The sequence below is a fragment of the Sinocyclocheilus rhinocerous genome, unplaced genomic scaffold (genome assembly GCF_001515625.1).
Source record: "Sinocyclocheilus rhinocerous isolate Xijiao unplaced genomic scaffold, SAMN03320098_v1.1 scaffold515, whole genome shotgun sequence".
NCBI classification, from domain to species: domain Eukaryota; kingdom Metazoa; phylum Chordata; class Actinopteri; order Cypriniformes; family Cyprinidae; genus Sinocyclocheilus; species Sinocyclocheilus rhinocerous.
In genome coordinates, this window is record NW_015660140.1 from 934,891 (window position 1) to 962,212 (window position 27,322).

At 35.3% G+C, this 27,322-nt stretch overlaps 1 protein-coding gene across 1 annotated transcript in view; it reads right to left on the reverse strand.

The window, feature by feature from the left end:
* LOC107724907 (growth hormone receptor-like) overlaps nucleotides 1-27,322 on the reverse strand; it is a 35,997-nt gene that overhangs the window by 3,797 nt on the left and 4,878 nt on the right. Inside the window, 4 exon segments of the mRNA XM_016534007.1 lie at nucleotides 1,279-1,457; nucleotides 1,555-1,721; nucleotides 3,493-3,625; nucleotides 17,826-17,932. Of these exon segments, the coding sequence (XP_016389493.1) occupies nucleotides 1,279-1,457; nucleotides 1,555-1,721; nucleotides 3,493-3,625; nucleotides 17,826-17,916 (570 nt within the window). The 5' untranslated portion in view covers nucleotides 17,917-17,932.

Consider the following 27,322-nt stretch of genomic DNA (forward strand, 5'->3'; position numbering starts at 1 on the left):
CCAACATACGGCAGTGATTTAACATGTGGCTCAGTGTGGTTTTTCGTGTGTCTGCTCAGGCTGGGCAGGACCGCTGGGCAGGCCGGGGGAACGTGGCTGTCGGGGAGTGTAAAACCGAGAGAGCCCCTGAAGATCCTGCCAGATGCAAAGATCTCCCAGAACCAAGCCTGAATTACAGAGCACATATGACTGCTCTGGACCAGCGGTGACCCTTTTAGAAAGAGTAGATGAATACTGGCTTATAATGTGTCTCCAACACAAAATTGTATTTCTCAGAATACAATAAATAGCGTGGTATAGCCAATTTCCTCCACCGCAATGCCTGGGAGTACATCGAGAGAGGAAGATCAAAACAGCTACAGAATGTTCTGTGATGGTCTGATGAACTCCACAAACTTACTTTTAAAGATGGATTCTCTAGGTTTACATTATTTCATGCTACAGCTCTGCACATTTTTAATCCTTACTGGCTGATAAAAATGTTAAAGTGACGTGACATGACGTGACATGTGGCCAAGTATGGTGACCCATACTCGGATTTAGTGCTCTGCATTTATCCCATCCAAAGTGCACACACACAGCAGTGAACACACACACACCGTGAACACACACCCGGAGCACACCCTTAAAGGTTAGGGTAACACTTAATTTTACGATGCCATTGTGACAAGTTACATGTACTGTACTTACTATAGTAATAACAATAAATTATGCATAATTACTTGCAACTAACCCTAAACCAAACCCGCATCCTAACCCTAACCATATAGTAAGTACAGTACATGTAGTTTATTAATATTACTTAGTACTTAAATGTATAATTACATTGTAACAAGGACACAGTAAAATAAAGTGTAAACAAGGTTAGTTTTAATATATTAATATGAATGATATATTATTTAAGCAGCATTTGTATATTTATTTATGCATGCTTTTACAACCTTTTAACGAGACACTACAGTATTTGCACTAAATAGATAGATATATAAATAGTTAGTTCCAAGTATGTTGACTGCATTATAGTTGCATATCACTTTGCCACATCATCTGACTATTTAAAGCAAGAACATTTTATACAAATTTTATAACAATTTTACTGTTTTTATTACATGACTTTTATTATCTACTGAAAGTGTTGCAATTTCAGTAGCTGGGTGAAAGTTCAAAGCAAATAATATCTGTGACTATAAGTCATGTGTATGGCATATAATCAAAATGAATCTCTCCCACACAATATTGTTACTTTAATAACTGCCCAGAAACATTTTAAGGACATACCATTTCCCAGTGGGAGGCGTTTCTGACCCGGTACTGAACCTGGTACATCAGGCTCATCCAGCCCATCTGCACATCTGCTGACGGAGGGGGAGCCCAGCGCACAAGGATGTCAAAGTGCAACCCTGAGTGACTCACATTCAGTAGAGTCCAGTTCAGCCCAATTGGTGGGTCAGGATGCACTGGAAAGTCACAAAACATTTGAAGTCAGACCTCCAACATAGATCATTCTGTAATTGTGTAAACCTTCATGGAGCAGTTTCACAGCTATTAACTCACCTATGTTCTCCACTGTAAAGCAGGTCTCGTCATAGGTTATGTTCTCACGAACTGAGCGCAGCTGAATGCAGTAGGAGGTCCAGATGTGTGTGAAGGTCTTGTTGAAGTAGCACTCGTTTTTCACAGTATGTGTGTAGTCTGGACACTCCTGCCACTCAGAGAGGGCACTATATGGCAGTTAATAAAGAAAACAATATTATTAGATGTATACAAATATTAGACACCTCATTGCACTGCATGGATTATATGGATAGTTGGCTTGAAATACTTACAAATGATGATGAAAACATTAAATCATACATTACAGTGAGACATGCTATACTCTATCTCAGTGGTTCTCAACTCCAGTCCTCGGGACCCACTGCTCTGCACATTTTGTGTCTTTCTTATCTGACACACTCAGTTCAGTTCATGGATCTCCCTCCTAACGAGCTGACTTGAATCAGGTGCGTTAAATAAGGAAGACATACAAAATGTGTAGAGCACTGAAGTTGAGAACCACTGCTCTATATAAAACCATTTTAAATAGCATTTGATAATTATTTTATAATTATTATGGATGCAGTTTTTATGACCTCATAATTAATGTACTCATACATTTTAGCAATTCATTTTTTACACCACGAGACAATTAAAGGGATAGTTCACCCAAAAATGAAAGTTCTGTCATTAATTACTCACCCACATGTTGTTCCAAACCTGTAAGACCTTTGTTCAATTTCGGTACACAAATTAAGATATTTTTGGTATTTTAAATATTTTTATGGTTGAACCACTGTTGTGGTTATTTTAATAATAATAATAATGAATAATTTTTGCATTTAGCAGACACTTTTATCCAAAGCGACTTACAGTGCATTCAGGCTATACATTTTTTACCAGTATGTGTGTTCCCTGGGAATTGAACCCATGACCTTTTGCGCTGCTAACGCAATGCTCTACCACTGAGCCACAGGAACACTCATCACCATTTTAATGATGACCTTACTACCTTTCCTGACCTTGAATGTGGTAGTTGCATTGCTGTCTATGTAGGGTCAGAAAGCTCTCGTATTTCATCAAAAATATCTTAATTGGTGTTCAGAATATGAGCAAAGGTCTTACAGATTTGGAACGACATGGGGGTGAGTAATTAATGACAGAATTTTCATTTTCACTATCCCTTTAATATAAATTTATATTCATTTTACCCAAAAATGTTAATGGTCCACCAAATGATACACAATTTAAATGAAAAATTATGAACATTTATTAATATAGGCTGCATTTATTTGATTTTAAAAAATACAGTAAAAACAATACTATTGTGAAGAACTTGACCATTTTAAAGAACCGTTTTCTTTTTTGATATTTTTTAAAATGTAATTTATTGCTGTGATGGTAAAGTTGAATTTGCAGCCATTACACAAGTCTTCAGAAATCATTCTAATATAGTGATTTGCTGCTCAAGAAACAATGTTTTCAACACTGATAATATTAAGAAACATTTCTTGAGCAAAATAAGAGACTTCACATACTTCAAAAATCTTCATGATTCCAAATTTATTATTCAAATGTATTAATAATTATTACAATTATTATATTATATTATATTATATTATCTTCATGATTCCAAATTTATTGTTAAAATGTATTAATAATTGTTATATTATATTATATTATATTATATTAGATTACAAAATTGTAGTCTTCTAGACACTGAATCCTATTTAGGAATGTAATACATTTATTTCATTAATCACAGTCTTATCATACTCCTGAGTCCTGTGTAACTTGAATCATTCCATTTTGCCTTCTTTTTATCTGCACATGTGACAGTGCAAGGTCTGCATCTTGGCAGGAGGAACGGCTTTTGTTTATTAAATGAAATGTATCCTCCTCCGCCCTGTCTTTTTCAAACCTTAAGGTAGTTGGTGTCTTTCAGTGTTCGTCTCTTACTTTTTTGTCTGGTAGAAGACCCTGAGAGTTCCAGGCTCAGTGAGGTTCTGGAAGATCCCAGCGCTCCACCAGCAACGGAAGGTCTCCTGCTCTCTGGAGCGGCAGCCCGTAAAATGAGGTCCTCTGCTTGGATCTGAAACAGGAAGAGAAAATTGAACGGGCTATAAAATGAATGAACAGCATGTTTATATTATTATTTACATAGACAAATAAATACATAAATTATTCTTATTATACACTGTATGTACAGTATGTTATCTTTTGGCTCATTGTCAGCTCTGTCCTCTGCAGTTAAGCTCCTCTGGTGCCAAGTTTACCAGCAGCCCTCTCCGTCCTCTGCTTTTGCGCAGCCATAAATAAGCCTTGGAGGGTGCAATTGATTTCTCGTCCTCTATTTCTCCGCTCCTTTCCTAACTGCAGTATAAATCAGCAGAGCTAGTAAGTGGCACCAAATCCGCTAAAGGTATCAAGATTTTCTATGACAGTGTTTTTATTTGATCCCTTTCTAAATTGTAACTGAAAGAGTAAATCCAGGTTAAATTAATAGCGGCTTTGGGGATGGAGAGGGCTGTTAAAAAATCTAATTTACTCTGAAGAAACGTTTCTGCTGAGGATCCCCTGCACACCCATTTTTCCCCATTCTCCTTCGTCTAGCCCGCGTCTAGTGACAACAAGATGTATTTCCCCCGTCCCACAGCTGCTGAGCGCAACAAAACTGCACCACGGTTACACTGGTCAGGACTGATCATGTGGGGAAGGGATTTCCAGTGGCTTAAGTGTGTGAGTTCACAAGAACGCATTCACATGCACATAAAACGTAAACACAAACCTTGCTTATGATGGTGCGCTGAATTACTACAATGAGAAAATCACATTATTATTTGATTTTAAAAACAAAGCTACTTCAAAATCACTTTACAATGATAAATATCGGTACATAATGCTTCTAAAACAACTTGACAGACTGTCAGGGTCCAAAAAGGACAAAAACCAGGGATGCACAATATATTGGTACCACTATAGTTATTGATAACAGAGAAACTCAGAATTATTGGATCTTTAGTTGTGCATGCTGATTTTTACATTTAGATTATGTTTCCCATTATCTAATGCCCACTTAAGGTTTTTTAAAACACAATCATTCAATAACACTGTAATCTTTTGCAAATCTCAAAATAAATATCAATTCTAATTATAATAATGCATAAATTCACTTGTAGAATTTACAATGACTGATTTTAGTTTTTAGTGTTTTATTTTTCATTTATACAGATTAAATTTATTTAAATAGTAACAGAATTTTTATATTAGCCAGTTAAACAAAAAATATCTTTCAGCCATTCTCAGTCATCATTTAATAAAAATCTCTGCTGCTCTCAAATAAAATCTCAAAATGGCACATAAAACTGTTGTTGTATATGCAAAACAACAACTCTGCATGAAAATTTTTCATAATGCTCCTTTTCTGTACCATGTATTAAAAAAAAGTAACAGCATGTGAGAATGAGACAGAGCTACCTAAATCACTAATAGACACTAAAGCTTTAGTCTGGATTTTCTCTCTCTCTTCCCCTTTCTGACTCCCAAAATTCTGTTATTGCTACACCCTCCCCCTCGAAATTCCAGCATGTGCAATAAAAGAGCCTGCTATGGAAGCGATTAGGTCTGAGACGAACAGATGATTTGTGGGCCACTGCGGAAAGGATGGGGACAGAACAGATAGGGACATTATCACCACTTAATTGTTCCTGGTCAATATTTGGTTTGGTGCTGGAAAGGGGGCTAAAAAACAGCACAACGGTCTTCAAGCACACACAATTTGCTCTCAAAAAACGTTGCAAAAGCAGCTGTAAAAAGGCCAAATTACAACTTCGGGACCAGTTTCAACTGTGTTAGATGTCAGTTTGGAAACTTTTTATCACAAACAAATGGGATGTGGTACAAGTGGAAAAATGACCAATGTGCTTTGGCTACGCTTTTGATGAGGTAAACTATAAAGTATAAAACCAGCTGCTCTCATGCAAAAACAGAATATAATTTAAAATCATCTTGTTTTTTCTTTCTTTGCTACAAAGCAACCTCCCATAATATTAAGCAGAGAATGCAAATTGTTTGTGGGATGTTTCACCACAATCTCTTTTTTGATAATTATACAAGCAGTAGGGGTGGGGGAAAAAATCGATACAGCATAGTATCGCGATATTTTCCGCGGCAATACTGTATCGCTACACGGACGCCAAATATCGATCTTTTATTATACTATTTGGTAGAATAATAAAATAAATTTTTTTACAGTCCACTAGATGGTGGTGAGTTTTTTTTCTAAAATCCTTTAATGCACGGCAAGCCGTTGATTATCCCGCTTATTCCATGGTAATTTGCCAAGTTATAGACAAGTTAAAACTAGTATTGCTCTTTGCAGTGCAATATTTGACAGAATGGGTAAAAATTACGGTTATTTTCGTCAGTTACAGAATTATAGAATTACAGAATTATAACATTCATTTGAATTAATTATCGATTGTTTGTTCGAGAGAGAGGAAGATGACAGTTGTGTGTGTGAATTACCTGCGTCTGTGCGTCTCTCTACAAACAATGAAGTTGTTAGTTTAGTTACTCAAACAGAGATTTTTCCTCTTCGTTGCTGAGGAATATAATGCAGTGATCCAGTTTCTAAACCATTTTATTAATAAAAGTAGCGGGGCAGTGTTGACAAGTTTATGTTGGCCTAGTCCTGAACGTTTCTGTGTGTGCAGCGGGATCACTCTCTCTCTCTCTCTCTCTCTCTCTCTGTGCGAGTGATGTGTGTGTGCGTTTGTGTGTGTCAATTAAAGCAGCGGCGCATTAATACAGAACTGTGATTAAACTGACTTGGAACTACCTGTGCATTAAACGGTTTCAATGCATATCTGCCAGCTAATCAGAATCAAGAATTCCAACAGACAATGGAATAAATGAAAGTAAAATATTCTAAGAGCACAGCAGTGTATAATATACCTGTTGTAGCACATTGTTTACTTTAAGAGTACATGTTATGTTTAATTTAAATGTAACATTTTTATTTTAATGTAAGACTATGTTTTATTTATTTTAAATTTAACAGTAATTTACTTTCAAATGCCCCAATTGCTGAAGGGTCTGCACAAATTTTTGTACAAGTTCAAGTTGCTTTGTTTAAAATACCTGTAGTAGCACAGCAGTGCATACCTGCTTACATTTAATTAAGGTGGACTAGACTAGACTGTAATACAAATAGTTGAGTTTGCCAGGTGCATACAACATTTATGAAAGGTTTTCATGAAAGTGTTGGTCAGTTTGTCTGCTTGACAATCCCATTTTGCACTGCAACAATAAAACTGAAGTGAGATAAACAAACTGAGAAATGTTTCTTTTTAGTTAAAACAGATGTTGCCAAAGTTTTCCTTTGGGGACATAATTTGAAGTTGGAAAAAGGTAATAAATTGCAATATATTTAAAATCGCAATAATATTGTATCGTGACACAAGTATCGTGATAATATCGTATCGTGGGGCCTCTGGTGATTCCCACCCCTAACAAGCAGTGAGTTATGCAGTTTTTGTGCATAAAGTATGAGTTGAAACTTTTGAGCCAAGGTACTTGCGCAAAATAGAGCTCATCTATCATGCAGATGTTTGGCAGAGCTGTGGAATACTAATCTGCGTATGTGGTTCTGAAGGCATGAATATTTTGGACATGTACTGACCAGCGATTTCTACTCAAGAGACGTTACAAATCATTAATGAAATGCAATATGGATTTTTTATACACTTGTTTCAGCATGAAATGCACCGAATGAATCAAATTAGGTTTTTTTTCAGTTAGAACTTTAACACTGATTTTGCGAGTCGTGAGGTCAAAATTCTTCATGTGATTCTGTTAATTCCCCCCCCCCACACTCCATTTCAGGTACTTATGAATAATAAATGAACATGCAGTTGCTTATGCACACACCTCCTGCTTGCAAACTTAAATAAAGCTACAGCTTCTGTGGGTGAAGGTTTCCCGCGAATGAAAAACATGATGTTTACTCAGCTTCCCGCAAAGACAGACCACCGGTAACTAGGATACCAGCCCAGACAGAAAGCCAGGACAAATGTTTTCCACTTCAGCAAGCCGCAAACTTCGGAATAAATAGGCCACATTTCAGCAATTAAACCATCTTGATGGATTGCGATCACTTGAAAAAGCACCTTTATCTCTGGCTGTCCAGCAAATGTCTCGATTGGCTCAGGGTTATGAGCTGATGAGCAGACGCACCATATTTTCCAGCTCATTTGCTGCAAAGACGACAGTTTAATAGCAGAATCAGAAGAAAGTGCATACTTCAGCGAAGCTAAGAGACTGTCAGATAGCATGTGTCCGCTCGCACAGTGTCGGTTACACATGTGCACTTATGAGAGCACTTATATAAGGGCTTGTGAGCTTTTGTATGTATGCTGTTACAGTTGTGCGTCATTCTGGAACCATGTGAAACTCATTTGACAGTGAGCATCACTGTGCCCTACTGACACTGAAGCACCTAAAGTAAGCACTAAGAAGCTGTACGTCACATTAGTGGCACTGATTTAAATTGACACTTATAGAGGCAATTTAAATCAGAATGTTACCTTGATAACACGGCTTTGCTTCATTGAGTTGTCTTTAAATAGAGAAACAGCTAGCCACCATGGTTTTTAAATAACAAACCTTCGAAAAACAGCAGTTCATTTCATGAAAGAATTTACAAATTAATAAATTATGACTTACATTAAATACAAACTCCTTACAGATCGAAGGACGATTTTTTATTCACATTTTTTAAGAATGTTAAGTACTCAAACTGAACATTTCAAACACAGAACCTTAAACAATTACTGCATACAGTAAAAATAATAAACCAATCAAGACATTCTATATAAATACATTACCATTCAAAAGTATGGGGCCTGTATTTTTTAAAGAAATAATACTTTTATTCAGCAAGGATGCATTGTATTGCTCTAAACTGACACTACAGACATTTATAATGTTACAACATTTTCTATTTCAAATTAATTCCGTTTATCTTTCGAACTTTCTATTTATCAAAGAACCCTGGGAAAAATGTATCAAGGTTTTGTTTTCATCATTTATAATCAGCATATTATAATTATTTCTGAAGAATCATATGACAGTGAAGACTGGAGTAATGGCTGCTTAAAATTCAGCTTAGTCATGACAGGAATACATAATATTTTAAAATATATTAAAATAGGAAACTTGTTTTAATTGTAATAAAACTTCACAATATTACTGTTTTTACTATTATGGATCAAATAAATGCAGCCTTGGTAAGAATAAAAGACTTCTTTCAAAAACATTTAAAAAAATCTTACCGACCCAAATTTTTTAAATGGTAATGTATATATAGTAGTTTACGGTTTACAGCCCACTGACAGGTAAAAACTGCGATAGCTGGCACATTTACCATTACATTATATATGCTGGTGTGGTGCTATAAACAAACATGAAAACATGTAAGGAATATTTCCTATTGATAGTCTTTGGGTGAATGTGCATGGATATAAATCACAGGGGAAAAAACATGTCACATGAGTCTCATCATCTGCCAACAGTTTCCTTCAAAAGAGCAGAAAATGCTGTTTGTATTTTTATGTGTTCGGTGTGAGGAGGTCACTTGGACACCTCAAGCTATCTGGAAACATCACAAAGCGAGTAATCTAAAAAAATCCTGGCCCTTCTGAGAAAAACGGCACGAGAACATTATGTCCCATTAGCATATGGATGCATTCATTACCAGACAGGGATTCCAAACCTTTATCACAGAGAAACAGAACATTATGATTATCATCCATGCACTATCCACAGATAGCTGGTTGTTTTTTTAATTTATTCGACGACAATTGGTTCCGCAAACATTTTAACCAATATGCTTTACAACTTATTTAGAAGTAAATACTGAATAAACAAACAGCAATGGCTTTAACATAAATCCAGAGCTCACGATTGTCTTCATTCATATGGCAAACACATAAAAGAAGCTCAAACATACCATTTACTGCTTCTTTTACCTTCATTTGCTCTGAAAGCCTGAATTATGAAAAAACACAGAAAGCTTCTCTTCATTTAAATAAAATGGCTGTGACGGCAAATCACTCTTTTTATTTGAAAGACTATTATGTTAAAAGCTCAACTTTTTGCTTTAGGTGTTCAATTAAATTTTTGACTTAAAGGGTGAAGTAGAAACAATTTTTACCATCGCCGTTGTTGCCAGAAACACTTTAAAAAACAATTTTTTTAAAACTCATTTTTCTGACCTAAGCAACAAAGGGTCAACTTGGTTAATAGACAAGCCAAATAATGAGCACAAAATATGACAGCAGTTATTATGCAATTTTCATTCTCCTAGTCCCTCAAATCTAATTACCAATCACACACACACACATTCACAGTCACTAATGAGCACATTTGAAAACCCTTCTGACCTATGGCATAACCACATCTAAAGTGGTTCAATATTTAGTCCAAAACACAATTAAAATAATCAATTAAATTTCAAGAAAGCAAGAACTACAACAGCAAACAACTCTGAGTAAATAACCTTTATGCAAATTGGTTCCTTAGATTAAAAATACACCCTACATATAGAAATGGGCTTAAGTGTAAGAAAGTCATGATTTGCTTGCGTTGGTAAAATCTGATGGAGACTGACCATCCAAAGGAAGTGCTTTCCAAATTATGCCCGATTAAAGTACCAAGGGAAGAAGGTCTCTAAGAAACATCCATTCCTGCAGGGTCATCTGGGGTGACCGTTTCAATGCTTTCAATGTTTATTACTGGTAAACCATAATACACCATAACACATAGCCTGCACTAAAGCACTTGTGAGACTTGAAAATCCATTTGTCATGCTGATCTGTGTTTATAATTGAAAAGAAAGAAACTCAATTAATACTATCATTTTCTGCTCTTAACAGATTTATACTACAAGCACACAGAATGTTGCAAATTTGTTTTGCTCTGGCAAATCTCAGAATATTTTTAAAGAGACTCCAGTGTTTTAAGTCATCAGATATCAGTCTACTCAAACACTGATTTTGGCTTTGGCACCCCTCAAATTCCACCTAATATATGAGGAAAACGGTTGAGAGAGAGTGTTTCCAGAACTGTGCTGAGCATAAGAATTTGTGTCAGACTAACATCGGTCGTACAGACCAGCACATAAAAATACTCACTGACAGTCCAGCACATGCACCATCTGTTCTTCTTTGTCCTTTAAAAAAAACATTTTGCTGAAAGGGGGGCAAAGAGGACGGGCATCGGTTATGGAGAAGAGTGAGAGAGATGACCCTATATGTTAGAGACACACACTTCCTATAAAGCAATTAGATCACCCAACATTGAAAAATTGAGAAATTCTGAATAATGTCCAGGTCCCTTTTTTCCATTCAATTACAATGAATAGGGCACTAAAGCTTTCAAGATTCATAAAGGTAGAAAAAGCATCGTAATTCATAATATTCTATTTTATATTTCAATAAAACTGAATATTACTATTCTATATACTGCCCTACAAAGGCAAAAGACCTTAACTCGCTAGAGTGTGAAACTGATAAAAATTACTTTAAAGTTTTTTATTTGTCCAGCCAAATTAATTATAGGTAGGACACTAGGATGTGACTGTATTAATTGTTTTTTGACCATAACAAGCAGACTAAATGTTAAACGTGAGTGGCTACTGTTTTACAACCAATTTATTTGCTATGCTCAGTAACGTAAAAGAATGCTAGACATAGCATAATTGCTTTTATATTGACTTGAATGAAAATAGCCTAACCTAAAAGAACGACTTGTGGATTGATGTGAACGCCAGCAAACAGGAATAATGCTCAGAATGCTTGTGGATTAAACATCTCAGATGACGTTCATCGCCATGGATTGATTTTATTGGGTTACAAGAAAAGGTAGGATATGGATTTAATTGCGAACTGTTAGTACTGATTTTATGATTGATCATGCTGCATGCTACGGCATTCGAGTCCACATGCATCCAACCAGAAGTGACACCCTGGTAAACAATCTGCATTATAAAAAGGAAAAAAATTATAAGAAAAATTTTTTTTTTTAAAGGTTATTAACGATTACATATTGCTGCCAAGGTATCTAGTCTTTACAGTGCTTTGTTATATGGAGCTGTTTGGTAGATCGTGATCTTTCTAATTCGTTTGTTTAATAAAGTGCTTTAGTGACAGATCAGATGAAAGTATACAAGTTACACCGTAATTAAAATGCGGCAGACTTTAATGGACAGGAAAACAAAGGCAGAACACCGTATAACTCCAAGCCGGCACCGTAACTTCATATTGACGCACGGCTAAACAAAGGCAGAATGCCGTAACTCAATTTGAGTGTTCCAAACAAAGTGAAAGAGCCGTAACTGGTGTTATACGGTGTTCTGCCTTGGTTTCTCCGGGGCTTTTCGAAGTTACGGTTAAGACAGCCCATTATTTTCTCGGAAAAACAACGAAATTGACTCAAGATACTTATGCACATGATAAAGGATGTCTTGAATGTCCTAAAACTATCAATAACTCATTTTCGACCAAAATCAAAGTTACGGTCTTTTGCCTTTGCACGGCAGTATAATATCAAATATTTGATTATATACACATATAAAATATAATAGGGATGGGCATTTTTGGCAATTTCTCATTTCGATCATTGATAGGTTTCATAAACGAGTACTCGAGTACTTGGGGGGGTACACGTCTGTGCTTTGGACCACATGCTGTGGCAAGCTAAACAATCAGAGCTCAGAGTGCCACCCAAAGTGCTGCTATAACCAATCAGAAATGTTTTTCCCCCCTCGATCATCAATTTAATGATCGACCGTCGCTGTCATGGTCGAGTACTCGATCACTGTTGCACATCCCTAAAATATAATTATTAATTTATTTAGGTCTTGTTGTCTTTACACCTGCAATAGTCTGTGGTCACTGCAAAACAATCTTGAGGATGAACAAAATGATCGAAGGCAGCAGACACTTACAGCAGAATGTAAACTGGTGTTAAAAATAACTGCAAAGAACTCACACACACACACACACACACAGAGTGTACAGAAAGGCAGATGAGAAACTCAATACGTTGCAAGTGTTCACTTAACACAAACTCCAGTACTCAGATAATGTCTAGAGGGAAGTACTTGAAACCACATTATATAGAATATAATGGCAGATTTGGAGGACAAAATCCAGGCAGAGGCATCGATAACGACAGATAAGTGCCTATTGTCATTTGCTAACATACAAATGATTGTTTTTCCAAATGTAATGTCAAGCCAGTGCAAAGAGCCATAAACAAATGCTGGCCTCCAACTGTCCAGTCTAAGTCCATCATTAGCACAATCTCTCTTTGATTTTCAGTGAACCCAAATCCAGACCCTCAGGCTGAATTACAGCAGATTTATGTCAAGTCAATCTGCGATAATGACCGTAATCCTCCCTAATACCATCATAATGAGGCCATTACTTGAGTTAATCTACTAAATAAATTCTTTATTGGGAATTTTACCACATAAATAAATGTATAAAAATAAATAAATATATATATATATTATGTCAAAGTACAGTATCATAAATAATTACATTATCTTAAAAAATATATTATTTCAAAGTACAGCATTACATAAATAAAATGTTATATTGCTATTATATTATATTATATTATTAAATACGGCATGTAATTGTGATTTTTATGCCATACCAAATAGAGATTATCTTTAATAATAATAATAATTCCTTACATTTATATTGCGCTTTTCTGGGCACTCAAAGCGCTTAAGGGATCTTCATATTTAATATCTTTATATTTAAATCAAGGATTGGCAGCCTTAAGTGCCACTTTTAATAATTTTAAAGAAATCTATCTATCTATCTATCTATCTATCGATCTATCTATCGATCTATCTATCTAGTATGCTTACTGTTTAACATTTTTTTTATTACCACAAACAAAACGATCCCCATTGCTATCCCTCAAAATCTATCAACCAAATATTTAACATTTGTCTCTCATATTTCTACAACCATTCTGCTGAATCTGCAGACCACAGAAGGTTTAAACATGCCTGCAGATGAAGAGGAATTGTTTTATGGCCGCACGTTCCTTGTGGAAAAAGTTTCATGTGAACGGCCCTGCAGTCCTGCTCTCCATTTGGCAACTGGACTCTGTTTTTCTGAACAAAAAGGGCCAACCACTGCCTTGTGTAACGGCAAACTTTGCTGTCCTCTGCTGTTCTACTTTCTCTTCGGGCTCAGCTCTCTCCCTGACTTCACCCCGCTGTCTAGCGTAAATAAACTTCAGCCCAAAAGGGGCTCCGCCTGCGTCTGAAACTCCCTGAGTCACAGCAGCAGACTCTCAGGTTGCGGAGCGCTCACAGCGGCCCCTGTGTCGTGTGAGGGTTATGGCAGACAGAACGGCATACATAGAATTAAGGAATCAACACGCCAACATAATCACTAGGCTTTTAAACGCAAAAGAGCATGCTCTGCAGAAAACTTGGCTTCAGCGGTACAGTGGCTTGCTCCTCAGTGAACATATTGTTAGTGCAGGAAAAATAGACGACTTCCAAGAATCTACTCGTGCTTCCGACTGTTTCCTCTGTATGCACTGATAGCTCTGAAGTCTTCGGCACTTCTGTTTGCTTATTTATTTATTTAGAGGGCAATCCCCTTAAAACAACCTGGCCTTGGTCATTGTAGTACATCAGGATTGTGTTAAGATCCAAGCTTGTTGGGACTGCAGCACATATTGTGATTATTGTAATCTGAAGGGCTCATTGATTTTTCAATGTTAGGTTTACCGATAAATAGCACAAACAGAAGGGAAGACAAATGGTAAAGTAATTTATTTATTATTGTGTTGTATTTTTTGCATTAATTACCCAAAATGAGTAACAACCATTTATTCAGTACATAATGCTTTAAACTTTACAGTTAGACAATAAAATTAAGACAAAAACAAATTTGCAACTATTTTGCATAAATATAATATATACGTAACCATTATTATAGTTTTTAAATTATTATTCATATTAATAGTAGCAATATAATGTTAATATATTCATAATGCATTTTGTTTTAATCATCTAATTATTACTTTTATTGTCAAAATGCAGAAATATAATAATGATAATAATAATTCTTATTTTTATATATTCATTAATAATTATAATAATAATAATAATTACATGTTATTTTAATTACTATTAATAATAATAATAATGACATTATTATCATCATCATTCATATTACAATAAATATTATTATTATTATTATTAAACATATGTTCTGGGTAGTGCTGAACATGTATATGCTAATATTTTTGAAAATGTAGTAAACACTTAACTCTCTTTAAAGTGCTGTCAAAACATCAGGCATTTGATAATTCCACAGCTCTGCAAGATCTCTTAAGAATTAAATAGAGAATAAAAAGCTACTAAACTCAATAACACCTTGCGTCCTCAAGGTCCTCTTATCCAAGAATTTAGCAGCACATCTAAATATTGTAACCACATGACACAATCATTAAGTGATATCAAATCTATCAACAGTCATCAGTAATTTTTGAAGCACAACAAATCTGCATGTTGTTAATGGTTGAAATTTGCAGCCTTATCTCATTACACTTCTATCATGAAGGCCCATATGCTTGGCCCAGAGTGAGTTGAAATATAAATAAGCGAGCTGATCAACGCACATCTGATTTATTAGAGACACATTAGCATACACGCATGACTTTGACAGCACAGCCCTGAAGCGCTGCCACTTCATTCTCTCCTCCATAAGACACCGTCATGTCTTTGAAATTCCAGCCAAAACTGAAGAGTCATGCTTGCCAGATCTCCCTCACAAAAAAGTCCACAAATATGGCTCCTGTCCGAAGCCATAACTCAAGACGATTACTTCTGTTCTCAATCAAACTGCAGCCTGTCCTCAGAACACCTCTGAAGAGACTTTAGTCAGGGCAGACAGCATGAAAAAAGACAGACGGACAGCCTGTTCAATAGGGTTTCCAGATTTTTGTTCCAAGGAATTTGTTTTTATGCAAAAACATATTTTAATGCCGTGTCATCTGAACAATTGACACCCAGAAACACAACGGCACCACCCATCAAACACTCAATTGTGGAAAATATCCTAGGCAAATGATCTATTTTATGAAGCATAGCTAGAGCATTTTCCTTAACATGCGACGTCTGCTGCTTAGTAAACTCATGCACATTATGATCTCATATGGCGTTTAAAAACTCTATTAATCGACTTGGACAATGCACTCTCTTGGCAATTCGTAACTAATAGTGGTGAATTTATACGTTTTCATACAATCTGCTTACGCCCTACTGTAGACCTTCATGCTTAGTTTTTTTTTTCTAAAAAATCTAATTTATACAAATTCACCAAAACATAAAATAGTTGCGTTTTCTCATGAGACTGGGTTGGCTCGGGCAGGACATGTTTTACAAGGCAACATGCTGGAATAATTCAAAAAGATTTTTGCACATAGTCTGATGAAAATAAATACCTTTTATGTCATAATAAGTTCTAGCAAATCTTTGTTGGAACCTCTTGGCATTATGGCATGAATTAATAGCCCTTTCATTAGTTTAAAATATTATAAAAATGATAAAATGACACCATGGACTTGTTCTCCACATCACACTTTTCCAAAAAACCATGCACTCCAAAGGCAATAAGGCAATATTTTCATCCATAGCAGTTAAATAACAGCTTAATAAACATTAAAAGAGTATATATTTAAACATAAAAGCAAACTTTAATCAAAGTGCTAAAGTCTGCGCTCCAACTTGTGTGCAGCTACTGGGTCATTAACCCAAGTCATTCACTGCATCTGTGAAAGCCTATTACACAAATGTTATACACCATAACATATCACTGTCTCCGTCTCAATGATAAGCTAGGTGCAGTGATGACATCCCATTTAATTCATCATCCCATAAGCGCCACTGTATCCTGTCCCTGGACTTTGGATGACCACAATGTGTTTACTTTCAAACAAAACCTATCTATTGAAGGATTGTTTGACTAGACCAAAGTAAAATGTTCTGTGTGCTCAAAGGTGAATAATCTTGACACAGGCCCAATGATTTTCCAATAATGACCTGGCACAGACATCTACAGTTTAATTCCGTGATTGATGAAAGCCCTTTGTAAATTGTCATTTTTAACATACTTACACATACATTTGCTACAATTACTTTAAAATAAATTAACAAATAAATAAATGTCCATATATTCAAGTATTTATAATTTTTTTTTTTTTATATTCTTAAATAAATAAACAAACTGATTAATATAATATCATTAATAACTACTTATTAGATTTTAAAATGACACTCTCTATTAATTTTATTATTTATTCATTATTTGTTCATTTTATTATTAAATTAATAATTTACAACAAAAATTATGCAAATTAACAATCCATGTCCCCTAACCCATCTGTAATTTCTGCTGTATGTACAGCTGACCAAGTAGCCAAATGCATCCATCTGATGTACAGTATATTTACATAAGCAAACAATTAAAAAATAGGGCAGACTAAATGCATAAACCACCTATAGTACAGTTGCCTCATTCCACCTTGGATAGACTGTAGGGCTCCACCATATTTCGAAATAAAATCAATATCACAATATGGCTTTGTGCGACTGTCAAATGGCCCTGGCAGCGACTTAATTAAATAATATAATTTATGCATTTTCCAGCATGCCATTACACATGTGTTGCTCATGATACAGTGTTCAGTATCTGAGAATGGCTTGGTTCATTTACTACGTTTTATTTTACAGTATTATTACAATATATTTCTTATTTTGTTTACTATTTTTTATTTAATAATAATCACAACAATCTCAATTTTAACCAACAACCACAATAAAACCATCACAATTATTATTTAATAGTGGGAATGTGGCCTATGAAAGCTCAAGTGGAATGTGACTTTTTTTAAACTCTGGAATGGTTACTGAAAGAGATTTGAGGTGGTGCTTATAAAAAGTAAACCCAAGTAAAAACGCACCATTCGGTAAAATTTTTCCCAAAACTTTCTGATTCATTCTTCCCATATACAGCTATTCAATCATCTGATGAAAATTCCTGTATTCATTCATATCGGAATATAATGCAGAAATACAAAATATCACAAAGTTTTTTTTCCCCAGTATCGTGACTGACCAACTTGATTTCAAATCGGACTGCTGTGGCAATGTAAAACAACGAATGTTTCTGATGTGGTTGTGAGTGCAGTACCTGGAGTGAACAGCTCGGATCTTGCAGACACCAGTCCGTTTCCACACAGCAAGCCCAGGTAGAGCAGACCGAGCGAGAGAGAGTAAGCCATAGCTTCTGCTGTCTCCCTGAGCGACGGAAAAAGAAAAATCATTATCAGTGGTGCTCCCGGATAACACCCCTCTGACAAATACTGAGCTGAAACCCCCCGAGAGCCCAATGGCCATTGCCATCTCCACAGCTTCTCCAATTAATTTCCTTACTCCTTCACGCCAAAGCGAGTTGGCTGTTACTGCCGTTAATTCTTAGCTGGTCTGTGCGAAACCCTATATGAGGACACCAGACAATTAACAACCAGACACAGCCTCTGAGCCCTGCAACGCTCAGCACTTCCAGCCATACGTGGGCTTGTCATTATCTGTAGGTGACCAGGGGTCTTTTAAGCATGCAGACAGTGCGGAGGATGATTTCACAAGCTAATACTCTGCATTTACTGTGTTAAACTAGAGTTTCCATTATAAAATTATGCTAGGCCGACGGAAAACCTTTCAAAATGTCAAACGTTCATGCTATCTCAGCTATAGGTCCTGGTGAAACATCATCTCACACGGAATGAAGCATAAAGAATTTAAACTGGCTTCGACTTGTATATTAATGGTGGATGTGTGACAGAAATACTGTTGACAAGTTGCCATCGTTCATACGGTGATTTATGTATGTGGGGGCGCTTCGTGATTTACTCGTTGTGCTTGGTTGAGTCTGTCGATGACCCTTCTCTATTCCCTCGCCACTTTTGGGTCTTATTACAATAATATTCCATAGAAGAGATAATGGTTTGTCTGAAATGGCGATGATATTGTGACATAGTGAGAAATAACTGTCACAAGCAAGTAGTCTGAACAGGCTGTATCCAGCTAGCCGAAGAGTTAGGCTAAAAATAAGTACACTATTTTTGTTTGGTCACCAGCGCAAATCATAGAGAGGTCAGTGGCGCTTTGGGACAGATGAGTCTGATCTCAACAGTCCAACTAAGCCTGGAGATTTATATAGACAGCCTGATAGAAACGAAAAACACTACTGATATTCTTTAAATGTGCGTCAAATATATGACATCAAATAAAATCTTAAGTGGACAATTAATAAATACAATCGGCCAATAAACGTTGTTTAGACTGGCCTCGTCCTGATGCGTTTCTGGATCTGGTTCGATTAATGAGGAGTTCTGGCCCAAAACTTGGCTTCAAAGCTATTTTTCTTCTGCACTTGGCAGTGGATTGTTGAAAACAGCACCAGGCTATAATTTCCAAATGTGGGAAAATACACAGTCAGCAAATAACTGGCTTTGTTGCATCTGACCTGTAGCTTCACCTCATCTCAACATCTAACAATGCTAGAATAACAACATGCAGGTTTCATAACCCTGTCTTTTTGCATTGTGATACTTACATTGTAAAATACTTTGGTATTTTGTATTTACATTCACAAAAGCTAGCTAAAAAAATGTATGATTTACTATAGTCAAATATTTTATGAAATTATATTGTAGATATGTTCTTGTGTCCTTGTGATTTGGTCTCAAGTCTGACAGAGTCAACAAACACGCCTCAAACTCGCCTTGATCGTCTCTATTCTTCTCAAGGAGATGGCCCTTCTCAGTCAGGTAGTGGAGAGGCCCCAGTCCTCAAAGGAATGCTGCTATCATACAGCAAGAGAGTGTAAAATGCATTACACACCCATATTGACAGGTCCAATGCTTATTAGCAGGTCTATGAGACTGTATTGCTTTTAGTAAAGTATAATTAAGTACTATTATTGATAGGATAAAATAGTAAAACAGTGCTATTTTAGCCTAGAATCAAGAGGACTGTTTGGAAATGTTTGAAAGGCTGCATTTATTTGATCAAAAAAACAGTAAAAACTGTAATATTAAGAAATATTATTTCAATATACTTTAAAATGTAATTTATTTCTGTGATGGTCATTACTCCAGACTTCAGTGTCACATGATCCTTCAGAAATCAATCTAATATGCTGATAAGGTGCTCAAAAAAAAAAAAAAAGTATCTTAATATTTTTGTGGAATCTGTGACACATTTTCTTCAGGATTCTTTGATGAATAAAAATTCAAAAGAACAGCATTTATATGAAATAGAAACCTTTTCTAACATTTTCGATTTCTTTACTGTCAAATTTGATTAATTTAAAAAAAATTGCACTGACTACAAATCGAACATTATATATTATATTAATTATATTATATTATACAGGTAATTTTATGAGGCATAGACAAGTGCTCTGCTGTCCCTATTTTGAGTTTGTAGTCACATTTCCACCATGTGGAGTGTTTGGAGATACTGGGAGGGCCAGTAGGGTCCGACCTCACGAGGGAGTTAAAGGGGCACGGCAGTCTACACAGAGGGCCTGATTGTCCAGACAGCCATGAAAGGGAGGAGGGGAGGAACCTCCCTTGAATCTGATTGGCGGAAAGAATTTCCCGCTTCGAGTTCTTCACGGATTGCTCAGCACTGCATGCATATTAGGCAATGCTTCTCACCCTTTAACCTTCAAAATTTATCTGCTATTGATAACACAGCCCATCTACGGACAACATTTACATTTTTGCCATTTGAGGGCCATGACTTTGAAACCAAAGTTACTGCAATGTTTCTCTTTTAAATCCCTCATAAACATGCGAACCTGTTGTATTTAGTGATGAACATTATGGGAATCCAAACACTTTTTTGTAACGCAGACATTTCCATATATATTTCTGGGCAGCAGGTTGAGCAAATAAACAGGTCTGTTTTACGTCAGTCGCAATGTGTGGTTGAGCGGATGACAGCCCACAGCTTGTTCAGATTTAATTGTTGCTTAAAGCATTTAGAGCAAAACTTGATATAAATAAAAAAAATATTGCTATCAGTGTGGGTTTCAACCAGTAAAAAAAACAGGTTTCAACCAAAACTATATAATTAAGGGAAATGATGCACCATTAACTCTCTCAGTGCAAGACAACTCAAACAAATACAGAGATAGATAGATAGATAGATAGATAGATTTCTTTAAAATAGTTAAAAGTGGCACTTAAGGCTGCCAATCCTTGATTTAAACAAAGATATCCTGTATTTGGTATGGCATAAAAAAATCACAATTACATGCCATATTTAATAATATAATATAATATAATATAATATAATATAATATAATATAATATAATATATAATCAAAGTTCACTGTCTGTCAGAATTTTACTTATTTGCTGCCACAACTCTAATAAAAGGATCTGGTGCTGGCATGCATTTCTGCTGGCTGACCTTTTGTGTGGAAGAAAGGTCAGAAATCACCATTTTCACATCTTCACTTCATTTAGTTCATATTTGCAAACACAAAACTTCTGAACGCTGACTGTTGTAGCTTCCCTAAATGAACTACTAAGTTATCAGGTCCAGAACTCAGGCTAACAAGCAAGAGAGTATCATTCCTGTTGGGCGTGCATCCAAGACTAAATTAATAACATCCAAAATTAGCAGTGAGTGAGTAATACATGCAGAGTTCACCATTTGAAACCTGTTAATCTCTGCTATATAATAAAACGTCCAGAGTCACTGAGTCATACTCTGTTATGATGGTGTACTCCAAACAGGAAGTAATACTAAATCTGTGTGCGGTGATGTGCTTGGTCGTAAACTGCTCTTAATGGCACCTATTTAGCAACTTTATTTCAGCACTCAGACAATCAAGCAGAGATTAAATCTGAATAACTGAATCTATGTGCATTAAGACTAAAACCACTGTGCCTTTTTCCAGTTCTCCTGAGCTCAATCCTGCTGTCAGCACATCTCTGATGTAAAACAAACATGTGGGCATCACCTTTAGGAAACTGTGCTGAAACTACCGATGATATCAGTCCATTACCATGAATGTTGGGGTAACATGTTACACAAATAAATTTATTTGTTCAAGTAACGTACCATGTTACTTATCAAATTTACACAGTATTATCCAAGTCGCTTAAAAAGTACAAAAGTAGGACACATTTCAGGTCCATTTACTTTATTTAGTGGCAAATATAAATAGAAAAACACTCCCTTCCCATAAGAGTAAATTAAACAAAGATTATTGGAGTATGTTTTACAAGTAGTGCTGTCAAACGATTAATCGCGATTAATCGCATCCAAAATAAAAGCTTTTGTTTACATAATATATGAGTGTGTACTGTGTATATTTACTATGTATATATAAATACAAACACATGCATGTATATATTTAAGAAAAATATGTTACGTTTATATATTAAATATATTTATATATAAAATAAAATATAATAATATAAATATATAAATGTATATATATATATGTAAATATTTTCAACATACTGTATGTGTGTATATTTATATATACATAATAAACAAACACAGTACACATACATATATTATGAAAACAAAAACGTTTATTTTGGATGCGATTAATCGCGATTAATCGTTTGACAGCACTATTTACAAGACAACACTATTTCAGTCTTTCTGCATCAAAATTTTGTTTAAAAGTTTTTGTAAAATGTATGTGCAAAAGACATCAGCATCGGTCAACCCCTACTTGCAGTATGACACATACAATACTGTGGTTAACCCAATTTTTGCATGCAAAATGTGTTTAGAGGATAAAAACTTTTCATAAAAGCAAAATAACACTTCTAATGTAAAATAAAAATGCCTAAACAACTTTTTATTGTAGAAGAGAGTCTTAGTCAGCAGATAGTGTAGCAATATGAATAACTTTTTATGAGTAATGCAATCCCGCAATGCATTTCTTTTAAAAGTAACACTGTATCTCCTATTTAAGCCCAATAAATTACACTAAATCATACACATCTAGTTCTACCGCTTTTTTGAATCAACTTTGTCAATGGTTTGGTCGTTCTTTAAAGAGATAGTTCACCCCAAAAAATGAAAATTCTGTCATCATTTACTCACCCTCAATTTGTTCCAAACCTGTATGAGTTTCTTTCGTCTGTTGAACATAAAAGAAGATATTTTGAAGAATGTAACGTGTATGGACAAAAATTATGGAAGTCAATAGGGTCCAGTAACTGTTTGGTTACATTCTTCAAAATATCTACTTTTATATTTAGCTGAAGAAATAAAGTTCATACAGGTTTGGAACAACCTGAGGGTGAATAAATGATGACAGAATTTTCATTTTTTTCACCTAGTTATGGTGAACAAGACGTTTAACAATTGCCCTTACAGTGGATCTCAGAATTCTTGCAGCAGTGCAAACATCTCTGCATTTACTGTTGTAATCTAATTCTAGCATGATCTTCATTAGTACAGTACTGTAGGTCTCCACAGCATTTGGCTACTGCAGAAAAGAGGCTATCAGACAGGATTCAACCTTTCCTATTCTGATTGATTTAGTCAGAAGACGATATGCAAAGTTCAAAGGTCACATTCAGTCACCCCAGTTGCACAAGCAAGCAAACAAGTGTGTTATGGTGAAACAAGCACAAAACCTTGTGTAAACCATTATACATGTACATACATGTCCACAGAAAAAAACTGCATGTGCTGCAGTTTTGCTGGTGGAAAGGGGGTTTTAACTTGGTTAGATGGGGGTTTAGCACTTCACTGGACTGTTCAAATAGAGATTAAAGTGGGCTTCTGCCAGCAGCAGTATATGAGAGTCTTTTCGCTTTGTGATGGCACTCAGTTCTGGCTGGTAAAACCTGATCATCTCTGCCGCTCCTATTTCACAAGGGCAGTGGAAAAGTCTGGGTCAGCAGAGCAGGCTGCTGGAGGGGGACAGAGCTACATTCTGCCAAACCATGTGTGTGTTTGTGTGTGTGAGGGGAGAACTGAGTTTTACAATTCTGACTCTAAACAAGGAGAGACAGATATCATGCTTCCAACACCCCTGGTAAATCATGTTTGTGCAGAGGGTGCTTGCAAACCTGTTTGTGTCGCAAAGGTCTTCGAACGTCTAGACATTTTTCGTAGAGAGTCAAAAGCTGGTGCACTGTCACATTAAACCTTCATACTATGTTCTGATACAGAGTTTGACACTTTAGCCACATCTAAATACGTATGAATGTTTTTGCATTATACGCTGCTGCTCAAAGGTTTTTTTTAAAGAAATGTATATCTTCTATTCATCAAAGATGCATTACATTAATAATGACAAAAAAAAAAATACAAAAGATTTATTTTTTAAATAAATGATTTAAACTCTCTATTCATCAAAGGATCCTAAAAAATGTATCATAGTTTGCACAAAAATATTAAGCAGCACCACTGTTTTCAACATTGATAATGATAAGAAATGTTTCCTAAACACCAAGTCAGCATATTAGAATGATTTCTGAAGGATCATGTGACACTGAAGAAGACTAGAGTAATGATGCTGAAAATATGGCTTTTCCATCACAGGAATAAATTACATTTTAAAATATATTCAAATGGAAACCCGCTATTTGAAATTGTAATAATGTTTAACAATATTACTGTTTTTACTGTATTTTTAATCAAATAAATGCAGTCTTTATGAGCACAAGAAAACTCTTTCAAAAACTTTGAAATATCTTACTGACCACAAACTTTTGAACGGTGATGTATAAAAATATCAAACCAAATGCATTAGTTTTTTAACAAAATTATGCAAAACACACTTTTTTAAAGAAACAAATTCCCACAGAGAAGTCTGTTCATTAATAAAACAATAGGCCTACATGTGGCTGTACGAATGTCACTATGTTTATTGGTAATGTGATGAAGTACAGCTGTGGTTATTCTGTTAGAACACCTGTGTCAACTTGAGGAAAACAAACTTCCACTAAATAGGACTTTGGAAGGGGTTAGTTAAAAGTAAATGCAAAATTTCTGAGAAAATTTGTTTACAGATGCCACTTGGTTTGATATTTTACATCCTGATATGCAGGCATTTTAAGTGTGTCCTAAAAGTGTGCAAATACTAATACAATATCAAACCTAAATTGTAACTCTTCTCCCATTACAAGCACCTCTCTGCATGTGTACACTGTGATTTCTGTCAACACAAAGTGTTCCTGCAAGCCTGGTACACAAAAAGCAATTACCATCGGCACAGAAAACATTTAATTACAGACAAACATTAAGCTGAAACAAGTAATTCAATTTACTGAGAGATGGCAACAATTTTATAATAAATTAGTTTAAATGAATAATGAATTTCAGGTTCAATAACAGCAGAAAGCATTTTGCAATTAGTATGTGAAAATCTCCTAAACCCATAGAGGAAGCATTTCTCTTCTGAACAGCTTCTCAGCATTAGGGAAGCATTTTGTGAGTGGAAACCAGTCGATCAGACATAACATAAGATGTTCTGTGCATATTATGCCTTGAAAATGAAACCTGTACAACCTGTAACCTTTTCCACAACGAAGAAACATGTCGGAAACAATCCAAGTAAACTGGGGTCTTCTCATATTGACAAAAAGTTGAAAAAAAAAAAAAAAAAAACACTATAAGGCAGTAGATTAACTTCAGAAAAATTGTTCAATATATTTCAAAACATTCAGTGTTTTAGGAAAATGCAAATCTACAACACTCTTCTTGCTCTATCATCTTAAGACCTCTCTCTTCATAACAAGCCCATGTGCTTCATTCACGGACTTGTTGCAATCGGGAACTCATGACCTTTCTGTTTAAGCATCTGTGACATGGGAAATTTGATTGCAGCGCTTTTACATCTCTTTGTTCAGGATTTTGTAGAATTGCACAGGTAATGTCATCATGGCTGCTTGGAAATACAAAATGCAGGGAGTCTTGGATTTGAAGCCTCATTTCAATGCCATTCCGGTCTGAAAAATTGTTAGAGGTGGTCAGAATAATTTTTATAATTACTCCACACGTTTTTCGAGTTTTTAGACTTTTAAGTTTCGTCTTCTTCATCAATATTAAAGGGGTCATGTGATGCTTTTTTAAAGATCATTATTTTGTGTATTTGGTGTAACAGAATATGTTGACATGCTTTAATGTTAAAAAAACACATTATTTTTCAAATACTGTATATTATTGTAGGTATGACCCCTTTAAACTGCAAAGTGATTGAAAAAAATGATCACTGCAGAATTTTACTTGGGAATCACATTAATTATGGCAGCATTTAAAATTACATTTTCAATTTTAGTGGGTTTATTTTTTTAGGAGCATACATTTAAATATGAGCATGAATATTTTATTAATACAGCAAAAGTAAATCTAGCTAATTAGTTACAATCAATTCTAACAGTTTCGAATTTTCTAAAGTTATTTTTTTTTAGTATTCAGTGTTATCAAAAGTGCTTCATATTCTAAAATCTTATTTTATATTAGAACAAAAAATAATAATTATACAAAACTAGGAGACACATTTGTGACTCTGGACCACAAAACCAGTCTTAAGTCGCTGGGGTATATTTGTAGCAATAGCCAAAAATACATTTGTATGGGTCAAAATTATCAATTTTTCTTTTATGCCAAAAATCATTAGGATATTAAGTAAAGATCATATTCCATGAAGATATTCTGTAAATTTCCTACTGTAAATATATCAAAACTTAATTTTTGATTAGTAATATGCAATGCTAAGGACTTCATTTGGACAGCTTTAAAGGCAATTTTCTCAATATTTTGATTTTTTTTGCACCCTCAGATTCCAGACTTTCAAATAGTTGTATCTCGGCCAAATATCACACATCAGTGGAAAGCTTATTTATTCAGCTTTCAGATTATGTATAAATCTAAAAAAAAAAAATTACCCTTATGGTTTTATGGTCCAGGGTCACATTTGTTGAAACAGTAAAAGAATGGACTTGACACCTGAAGTACCCTAAAGTGTGTCAAACCTGCAGAAAACACCTGAATGACAGATGCCATGAGCACAAATCCAGCTGTCATTCAAATTCATAACAAGCATAAACAGCAAATGTGTCCATTAATTCCCGCTCTGTTTAACTTGCTACTCTGGCATTGATTTAACGAGGGTAATAAATATTTTCAAACACTTTTCGCAGCAGATAAGCCACCTGAGGCCCCTTATAAACATACTGAGAAGTGCGTAAACTATATTTCTGCATTATTCCCACTGTGCAGAGCAAAGCTTAGACGACAGAACAACATCAAATGAAAAAGAAAAATATTACTTACAATCAAAAGACTTTCAAACTGCACACGCAGCCCGCAAAAGTGCTCGATTTAGTTTACTGCCCTGTGCTCCACGAGCTCTGCACACCCCTTTAAACCAACGTGTAGCCCAACTACAGTAAAACACTTAAAATACAGATGTTTAAATGTATATAATGCAAAGAACACTTGATAAGAAGACAGCGAAACTCACTCCGCTCCAGAGAAATATTCCGCGAGAAAAATCTGTTGCGAGTTTTTACTTTCTCAACAGTTCGTTCATCCGGACCAACAGACTTGCGTGTTGTGGGTATCTCGATATTCTCCCCTTTTAAAACGATGCAAAAACGTGGTCAGATCAAACTCAAAAATCACCCGAAC